General features: G+C 35.2%; 1 protein-coding gene across 1 annotated transcript in view; it reads left to right on the plus strand.

The window, feature by feature from the left end:
• The window catches only part of LOC110463761 (U2 snRNP-associated SURP motif-containing protein-like), a 30,690-nt gene extending 21,124 nt beyond the window's left edge, over nt 1-9,566 (plus strand). The window contains exons 17-24 of the mRNA XM_021518607.1: nt 857-961; nt 2,636-2,723; nt 4,005-4,139; nt 5,278-5,377; nt 6,357-6,486; nt 6,912-7,022; nt 7,608-7,720; nt 8,024-9,566. Of these exons, the coding sequence (XP_021374282.1) occupies nt 857-961; nt 2,636-2,723; nt 4,005-4,139; nt 5,278-5,377; nt 6,357-6,486; nt 6,912-7,022; nt 7,608-7,720; nt 8,024-8,138 (897 nt within the window). The 3' untranslated portion in view covers nt 8,139-9,566. The remainder of the gene's footprint in view (nt 1-856; nt 962-2,635; nt 2,724-4,004; nt 4,140-5,277; nt 5,378-6,356; nt 6,487-6,911; nt 7,023-7,607; nt 7,721-8,023) is intronic.
• Nucleotides 9,567-10,747: the final 1,181 nt, after the last annotated feature.

A 10,747-nucleotide genomic window follows, 5' to 3' on the forward strand; every position in this document is an offset into this window, starting at 1 on the left:
GAAACAGTTGAGAGCCCCACCCTATAACCGTATATATACAATTGCTGAGTATAAAGAGATGATTGCACATATGCTTCCAGGTTGGCCTTGGGGACTGCCCCCCCCTGGGTCATAACTTTGAAATGGTTAATATCCCCACCCCAAAACTATATATACAATTGGTGGGCATAAAGAGACGAATGCAGTCATGACATTAGAATTGATCCCAGGGTCTGCCCCACCCTTGCAGACTTGGCCCCTGGGTCATAACTTTGAAACGGTTGAGGTCCCCACCCCAAAACTATATATACAAATGCTTGAAAAAAAGAGACAAATGCAGTCACGATATTAGAATGGATCCTGGGGTCTGGCCACAACTCTAGGGACCTAGTTTCTGAGTCAAAGCTTGGAAACAATTGAGATCCCCACCCCATAACCATACATAAAATTGCTGGGCATGAAAAATCTAATATAGCTATGCTACAAGGATTGCCCTTGGGGTCTGGCATATTCCCTTGATCTCATTTGGAGAATATTTTGCCATGATTGCATAGGTATCCAGGTGAGCGATACAGGCCCTCTGGGCCTTTGTTATAATATACCACTCCTGTGTGAATAAGATAGAGAAATTCAGTCCTACGGATAAATTTTGTAGCTCAGAACATGTTATGTATGAACCAGTCAAGTGTGGAAGAAAATTCTTCCAAGCACTTTGTTGAAGCTGATAATCACAATTGTGAAATACCATACCATGTTCATAATAAAACCATCGCTGCAATTTCGTTTTATTCTTGGAAAGCCTACCAACTGTAAAGGGAGGGAACCACCCCAGATAAAAAAGAAGGAAAGTTCAATTAAATATTTGCTTCATTTACAGCAAAAAGTGATGGGTTGTTTCCGAGCTTGGGAAGACTGGGCTATTTATCCTAACGACTATCTGATAAACCTACAGAACATCTTCCTTGGCCTCGTCCCAACAAAGGTTTGTGCACCACCTCATTACCGAACCACTTATTCCCTCATGATGTGAAAATATCATGGCCTTCTCTATCTTGAGATAGGATGTTCCACCACTTTTCTGCTGTACACAGGCTTTTAAAGAGTTCTTTTCCTGCCTTTACGTTTTTTCTACTTTTTTTAGAGTTCTTTTTCTGTCAAATTTATGTTATTTCCTCTCTATAAATGCAAAGACGATTATATGTACATGTTGCAGGCCTTTTTTTAGGAGTTAAAACATTTTGTAATTATCTCGGTAATGTTGCAGAAAATTATTAACAAATATCATAACATGTTGCACAGTTGATAAGCTCCCTGCTTGATTATCAAGAGATCTGGAAATGTTTTTTGAAAATGGAAATTACAATAAATATATTTCTTTTGTATATTACTCTTTGTTATAACAATTAAGCAAGCAAGGCCATCAGTAAAATGTTGAAATAAATCTAAACTGTTCTTGGCTAGACAGCATTGAGTGCTGGGAATCTCTACCTTAAGTCACATGTATTTCATAGATACGTATACAGTCAAACTTCTGTAAATCAAACTTCCAAGATTTAAACTTCTCTTTGGTCAGCCTCGGTCCAGATTTGTATCTGTCGTTTTCTTTACAGGTTCAACCGTTTCAACCGGATACGCGAATGTACCGTTATTGTCGAACTTACGGCAAAGTCCATAATTATTCCCTTATATAACACTTTTTAGTTTTTTTAGGAATAGAACTTTTATAAGACAAATTTCTCACTGTTTCGAAGTATAATCAAGGCCCATTCATTATGAAAACATTGAAAATTACAACTTATAAATCGAAGTGAAATTTTCACCTATACTAGATTAAAATGTCCCAAGGTTGTTTTAACAGTTCAGGCTTTGGAAATGTGATTGACAAAGAAATGTTGAATTTGATTAGAAATCCAATATTTATATTTAAAATTAAAAATCGTAGCCTTTGTTTTGTCACATATTGAGAGAATCACATTGTCTTATTTACAGGATCTCGATGTTAATATTAAATTTAATATTCGTGTGTCAAAGTCCAAATGTTTCGGTTTTTTCCCCGATAGTTCCGGACGTAAAGTTCGTAACATCAAAGTTTGACTGTATATTCTTCTTCTGATACTTTAAGAATCAAAATTTAAAAATCTTTCAAAAGTTTATTTGGCACATTTGTCAATGCAACATATCTATCTAATTGTGAAAATATTGTGATTCATACTTAATAAAATTGTCACTAAGAAGTGATAATAATGCTTATGCCATACCTGTGACTGCTTTTCAGATATTTAGTTATTTCTTTCTTTGATTATATTTGCAAAGATAACATGTGATTTTTGAAATTCAAAGAAGTTCATGATCAGAATTAGGAGTCATAAAAATGTAGGTGTTTGATAAAGGATGAATTTGAAGAAGAAAACAAGAAGTGAGACTGATCAGAAAGCATTGCCAGAAGTTAACCCTTTCACCCCTATGTAACTTTAGTAGACTCTACCATGTATTGATCTGGACGAGTCTGTAATGGTCTACGGTGGTGAAAGGGTTAATCAGAACAGATTTCGTGTTGAATGTTGAAAAGTGACCTTTTCAGATAAAACAGCCTGCTGTAAGTGTTGAAATGCTAATTTTCTACCTACTTTTTCATCGTTCTTTTTTGTTGTGTCAGGGCGTTACTACTAAATTGCCTGGCATTGACCACTCGGACAGTGAGGACCTAGATGGGGCCCCTATTGAGGACTTAGATGGGGNTCATGGTCCTGACAAAGTGTTGTTATTTTTCGGGTCAATCAGAAATACAATTTGGCTGCCATGGCCGCTATTTTGCTACTAAGTTCTAATAGGCCGATCTCACTTAAAATTGGTCTAGGAATGATCAGCTCATGGTCCTGACAAAGTTAAGTTAACATTATACTATTTTTTACTCAAATTGGTACATATTTCAACAACAAAAATAAATACTATAGACTCAGGTGACCATTAAGGCCCATGGGCCTCTTGTTGTATTCAACAGCTCCTTCGACAGTTTAATTACACAAAATGGCCACGCTAAAGAAATCGGCACTAATACATTACATGTCTTACGATGAAGTTGCCGTCATAAGGGGGGCAGACTATCGTGAATTGAAACTGAGGTGAACATTTCTTGGTATATAGTAATAATTAGTATACATGTATGTCTGTGCGTGAAAACCACAGTTCTTGGTTTTTCTTCTCCTGGATGTAATATTTAGATATGAATGGAGAAGACACTTATATTTTTTGTACAGTTATGCAGTTATTTTGCGATGATGATTTTTAAAATGATTAAAACTTTTTAGCAAGAGAGTAAAACAAGGTAATTTGGCACCCTATGGTTTGTGTCATATCCTGAACCTAAAAGTACCAAAAAAGATATGTAGTCTTTTCCTGATTTTTTCATTGTGACAATCTGTTATCAATCATTCGTGACTGATTAGTTAATTAGATTTATCTAGTTATTGGCCAAAACACTTACATCAGATGAGCAGGATCTTGAACACTTGCTTTCTATAACAAAAACAGGAGAAGTGTATTTGCAGGCAGCGGTTTATCAGGGGTTTTTTTGGGAAACGGAGCCTGAAATAAAATTGGAGGAAATTCATCGACATAATAGCCATTGTTGGAAATTACGATTATCATTATACCAACTCTGAACACATGAAATTAGATTGTTTAACTTTTATTTAAGCTTTTATTTATGACAACGGGATCATTCTGTCCTTTCTGCATATGCATTTTTAAAACTCGGTCAATCAGTAGGAATCTATTTAAATATATGCATTTATTTGTTTGGATTTCCAAATTGGGAATTTTGAAGGGGCAAATGGTGAAAAATTACACCCTTTTTCAATTGGAATGTGTTATTTAAACGGGCCTAAAATATATTATTCTGATAAACCCCTGGCAGAGTAGTTGGTTGTTGGCTGATGCAAAAAAGTGCGTTCTCCATAGTTTGGTTATTATGGGAACTGAATTGATGATTATGTATTGAAAACGCAATATAGAAGGATGAAAAACATTTGATTCTGATTTAGTTGGTGAGTACCCGAGAAAAAATGATCGTGAGGAGGTTCGTGGTAGGTCACCTGTAGCTCCGAAGTTCCTCAAGTCTAAGTGGGAGACTGTCGACGATGCCGAGCTTGAGGCTCAAGGTAAGTGCAGAATTACATTGAAAATTCATCAGATGAAATATGAAGTGCAGAGAGAGTTTTAACTGGTATTCAGGGCTACGGTGAAATAAAAATAAAAAGCTTGTGCTTCCACTAACCCTACCTACCCTAGATTTTTGTGCTAATCCTCAACGTTTTGTTTGGCATTTAGTAATATTCACTGTTAAAGTCAGAACGGGAGCTCTCTATAAGCGTTTGGTAGAGAAAAAAAATCCAAAAGAAAAAAAATTGTCTGTCTTCCTAGCGTATTTTTTCTGAGGATGATAGTGGAAACACATATTATTATATTTTGGCCTTAGCAAGACATTTTGATGCATATTCAGATAGACTTAATGAAGAAGGTACTTAGACATGTCGAGGTCATCTGGTAAGGGTAAATTATTTTGAAACTTGCGGCAGTATATCGTGATTATACTGTTGCAAATTGAGTTTTACTGGCAAAACGGAGCGGAGCCAGCAATACGAATATCTGTCAGTATAATCACAATATACCGCTGCAAATTTCAAAATACAGAAGGGTTATTCCAATTCTAATTCATATTGGCCAAAACCACCGAAAGAAACAACAATATTAAGATATTTTTGAGTGTTTTCTTCAAATTCTGGGCCTCTCTGCTATGGATTGGTGACGTCAGAAATATTCAAACAGAGGCGGATTTACGTTGACCTTTCAGGGTCATGCTATTGTTCGTGATGTCATGATTAATCAATTTCATGACGTGTCAGGGTCATTCGGGGTCATTGATGTCATTAACAATCGCCATCAGGGCTTTGTATGTAAATGAGAAATTTGCCGACGGAATATCGTGGTTTTGATTGACCAATCAAATGCCTTATTACATCTCAAGTAAAATATAGAAATCAATTAGTTTGGTATTTTTCTTTTGGTTCCAGAATGAATGTGTACCATGTTTTACAAACACTATTTTCTAGTTAGTGAAAATCATATTTTGTGTTTTGATATCTTAGAGAAGTTAGCATAATTTCAAAACAAAAGAAGAATTATTGCTATAAAATATAAGAACCTGCACTCATACTGGATTTGATTTCATATTCTTTTCGTTTTATTGTAAATGAATATATCGGACATGAAACATTCAGTTTTATTTTTTTGTTGTAGCCATGACAACGTCTAAGTGGGACCTACTGGACAACCAAGAGGAAGAGGAGGAGGAAGAGGAAAAACCCCAAGGGGAGGTCTATGAAGATATTGATGGACAGTGAGTATGCCCCCATCACCCATCACCCCTCACCCTCACCCCTTAAAAAAAAAAATCTACCAGGAATTTCCATAATGATGACTGACATTCAGCTTTTCAAGGTTCAGGACGCATTTTTAGTCATTTTCTCCATTGAACCAGAACATTTGTTTTGCTACCTAAATTCATACTAGGCAGATAGTTTGGAAAAATCATATTATTTACTCATGAATACTGAATTGCGGATTCAAAACCTTAATATCACACTGGATCTGAACATGTAGTATTTGTCACTGTATCTACCAGGCATCTGGAAGCCCATCCATATCTACTGCAATTTTAAAGTGAAGATGCCAACAAGTTTGTTATTGTCTTGTAGTTTACCCCTTCTACCAACAACAATAATAATAGACATTCTCATAGCACAATATCCTGCTAAAGCTAGCAGCTCGAGAGAGCGCTTTACAATATAAAAAACCTAAACCAATAATATGAAATAAAATGCATATAAAATACTTTGCCCAATTTCATAGGATATTGTTCCTGCATGGTATCTTCCTTTTAGATGTTGTATTCGTTTCACAATCAGGAACTCCGGGAAACCCACACTTCAAGTCGGGAGATTATTTGGCTATTGTAGTAGATGATTCTGTTTTGACAAGTCTTACATATTATTAGGGCCTTGTATCGGACATGCAGGTGCCCTATAATAATCACTCTGTCTGTCTATCCACACTTTCGTTTCTGGAAAATCATCTCGAAATTCGAAATAAAAATCTTTTTAAAATTTGACACAGTGTTACATGTAGATGTTCAATAGGGGTTCAAAAAGTTTCTAACATCATGGCCNGGGTGGGGGGGCGGGCTATGGTGAGGCATCAGCTTGGCCCTTGCTGACCTGACAGTGTTCTAGTTTTCAAATGCTGTTTGTCTTGAATCCTGTGTTAGACAGGGGTTGAAGGCAGTATGTGCCTATAAGCAGCAATTTTTCTGTTGTCAGACCTCTAGACGAAGAGGAAGGGTACTCCCGAGGAACAGCTTCAGACGAAGAGAGTTTCCAGGACTACTCCGAGTATCATCACAAACAGGAAATGACTGAGGAGAGGAGAGCAAAACTTAGGGAGATAGAGGTAAAAGGCACTGTTTGATGAAGTATAAAGAACTAAAAGGCACTGTTTGATGAAGTATAAAGAACTTCGAAAAAGATTTATTTTTAAATGAAAAAATTTAACATTAACTGTCTTAAAACCGAAAAGCTGAAAGTGAAAAAAAAAGTAGAAGGTATTAACCCTTTCACCACTGTAGACCAAAATGCAGTCATCCAGATCAATGTAAGGAAGAGTTTACTTAAGTTACATAGGGGTGAAAAGGTTAAAAAAAAGTAGAAGGTATTAACCCTTTCACCACTGTAGACCAAAATGTACTCATCCAGATTAATGTATGGAAGAGTTTACTAAAGTTACATAGGGGTGGAAGGGTTAAAAAAGTAGATGTCGATTTGCCATAAGGGAATAATAAAGAGTCTCCATAATGAAGAAAACATGTATTATTTCAGGTGAAAGTTATGAAATACCAAGACGAGCTTGAGGCTGGAAAGAGATCAAGGAAAAATCATATCCCTATATCACAACAGGTGGAACACTACAGAAAGAAACTACTGCAGAAGGTTGGTGTTGCAGTACATAAAAGGATTTATGCTAATTAAGTGTGAAATTAATCTCCTATAAAAATGAGTTCTACACAAAGAAGAGTTCACATGAAGACAGGGTATTAATTTGAAATTAATTAATTAATATGGTAAAGCATTTTAAAGATATACAAAAATGCATGCTTTGATGATACTCAGATAATTTTGAATTATCAGATGCTAATTCTATCAAATGTAAAGGCAGGTATCTCTAATACAAATATATAGCATTGCATATAGCCTTTACTCGAACACCGATCACAATAAGGTAGCATGTCATATAACCTTAACTCTAACACAAATCACAGGTATAATGTGTAAGGTTGCATACAACCTTAACACTAACACAAATCACAGGTATAATGTGTAAGGTTGCATATAACCTTAACTCTAACACAAATCACAGGCATAATGTATAAGGTAGCATATAACCTTAACTTTAACACAGATCACAGGTATAATGTGAACGGTAGCATATAACCTTAACTCTAACACAGATCACAGGTATAATGTGAACGGTAGCATATAACATTTATTAATAAAATTTTAACTTTCTTGTTACAGGAAACTGACTCACCGGGAAGAGATCAACGAAAGCGCCATCGCTCGCCGTCCTTCTCTCCTGCTTATAGATCCATCTCAAGTAGTCCAAAAAGAGGCTCAAAAAGAACGAAAAGGTGGGTATTTCCAAGTAATACAAACCTCAAAAAAGATGACAGTTTAGATGTTCTCAAGAGCTTTACTGTAAGGCTGAAAATCAAGGAGCCTAGTAATCAATACAGATATTTAAAAAGAACGAAATCATAAACACAAATGTTAAGTTCTCAAATTGTTCAAAATTATGCTCTGAGCAGTGGTCTCCAGATAAATCCAAGATCAAACATACAATTTCTCAAAACATTTTATAAATTGCCGAGGAAACCTGTATTTTAATGTGTGAAGAGATGAATTTTCATAGCTCTTGATTTGTTTAATTTCAGTCCTAAGAGGTCACGAAGGTCAAGGTCAAGGTCAAGGTCACCACACAAGAGGTCAACTTCCAGAAGTCCAAGTAGACATCGTCACAAACACAAAAAAAGCAAGCATCGGATGTAGGGGCGGAACGGGGTGGGGTTGGGGGTTATATAAAGAAACAAGGGTGGGCATTCATTGTTGATTTAAAGGATTTGTGTTAATGAAGTTTGGAAGCTTGTTCATCATTCTCCTAAACATGTACAAATGTTCTCACCTCATGATGCATGATTTGAGCTGAAATGTTTCATTCTGTGTACTCTGTATATTTTGGATATGTTTTGCAGCATAATCATTACCTTAGATTGAAGTTGTCAAATTTATCCTGAACACATCATTCACAGAAGACTGAACGCAATTCCCTCTTGATAGACTACAATGTGTAACGACTGATATTGGTGATAGGTGATCAGAATTGAATTATTATCTTTTCACATTCAACTTTAATTTCTAAGCTTACATCGCAAAAGGGCACACTGTACTTCAAATTTTCTGATATGTCTGGTCATGTGTCAATATTTGGTTAAATAATAAAATTGACCAGTTCTGTGACGAACTCGGAAGAAACTGAGGCTATTTAATGTGTTTCTTGTTTTCATAGCAAGTGTTACTTTTCTCAATTGCATTGATAAGTTAAGTTTAACCTCAAATTACTTCAAACTTAGTTTTGTTAGCTGTATCATGGAAAGTGCATATGGAGTTTAAACCTAGTATGTATAGTTTAAAAAAGAAAGGTCAGTTTAGAAGTTTACCATGTCATGTTAGTCAAGTTTGGTAAAACCATATGCCCAGTCTTATTTATAATACAAAATTTGGCCATTTTCAAAATGGTCTATATGACAAAATGATAATTTTAGGGTTTAATTATTTAAATAGGATATTTTCGATAGGTATTTGCAATGTGAGTTGAAAGACGTTGTTCAGGTTTAAATATATGCTGTAACATTGCCAATTTTTTAATAGTTGGTGAATTTGCCAGGAACAAGGTCTACATTTCTCAAATCTTTCACTTTAAATAGTAACGATGTCAAATTAATTCATCTGATCAATTAAAATATTCTCAAATAAATTTCAAATAGATGAATTATTTTTCTAATGTTTTTTGGACTATTAATGCACCTGTAAAAATTAAAATTTACAATATTTTAATAATGCAATATTTGAGGGGATTTTTGAAAGAATTATTTCCCTGTAGCCAGAATGTGAAATTTATTTGTATGTTCCGTTCCCTGGTGTGGTTGGCACAGGGGTTTGCAGGATTTATCTTTTTGTTCATGAACACGTATACAGTATGACAATTTTTTTGAGAGAGGCACTGTTCATAAATGAACTTGTAAGTGCACAATATACAATTTTTACATCTTTAAGAGAAATGTGTTGTTTCAAAGCCTTGCTGGTAAAATTGCGTTTGATAGCGTTTATTCTGTAAAATCGAAAATTTTCGTGGGACATTAAATTTCGTTTATTTCGTGGATAACAAAAATCCACAAAATTAAATCCCCACGAAAACATCAATTTGGTATGATATTGATAGGGGAAAATCAGAAATCAGTGATATATAATGTCCTTGAAACAGGCTAGTATATGAAAACCATGAAATTTCAACCCCACGAAAATAAATGATTCTACAGTAGTCACAGAAAACATTGCATTTTGAATGTAAGCAAGTACACTTCTGAACTGGAATGAATGAACCCCATAATTAAAAACAATTACTAAAATAAATTTTCATGTGAAAAGATTCTTTCTGATCATGATAAACAAATGCAATCACCAGCATGTTGTGTGTTAGTTAAAGCTTTCATATCTGAAATCTTTCTCGTCATTAATTTGTGTATAAACACAAAGAAATGAATGAATACAGGAAATAAATCTATACAGATTTGTTTTATCTGAAGTCTTGTGTCTTGTTGTTTGTTGTATATTGAATTCGGATTTACTTACAATTACATGATGAAATATTGGAAAGGTGGCAACGATCTTAATTGCAGCAGCAGAATCCTAGTCTTCCTGGAAACTGATAAAGCTTTCATGCTTTTGATTTTGCTACATTCTGAACATCCCATCAAGCAATATGAGTCATGTGGTAATGTCAGGAGCTATTGGTGTCATGTCGTAGTACTTGTATTGATACGATGGGCAGCTTCCAAGTACGTCCCACCCTCCCATACAGTTAACCCATTCACTCCTGAGGACACATTTGAACTCTTCCAATTTAAAGGTTGGAATAGTTCATTATGAAATTTCAGGGGTGAATGAGTTAATTGTGGAACAGCCCTAAATGGTTGATGTGCCAAGAGAAACAGTGGTGAAGTTTGTTATAAAAGAGGTAGAATAGAAGAAAAAAATGATAAAAGTCTTGTATTGTAATGGGTAAAGTTTATTTTGTTTTCTTCATTGTCCCCCAAAGCAGAGGACACGGTAGAAAGCCTACAATTCGGTAGGGACCACACCCCAGGCTGTTTTAGCATAATGGTACCGTTACGCATAAATTTTGAGCTGTTACGCATCACCATTTTACTGTTACGCATGCATTTTACCGTTACAAGTAAAGTTTTCACAAATCATGATAATCTTTTCTCCCCTTTCCTATCAGCCTCACCCTCATTAGACTAGCTTTTATTAAATGAGCAGACTGCACGTGGCAGCCATGTTGTTTTGATAACCTGAATAATCTTACGTAATTTGTGATG

This window comes from Mizuhopecten yessoensis, unplaced genomic scaffold (genome assembly GCF_002113885.1).
Source record: "Mizuhopecten yessoensis strain PY_sf001 unplaced genomic scaffold, ASM211388v2 scaffold10925, whole genome shotgun sequence".
In the NCBI taxonomy this organism is placed as follows: domain Eukaryota; kingdom Metazoa; phylum Mollusca; class Bivalvia; order Pectinida; family Pectinidae; genus Mizuhopecten; species Mizuhopecten yessoensis.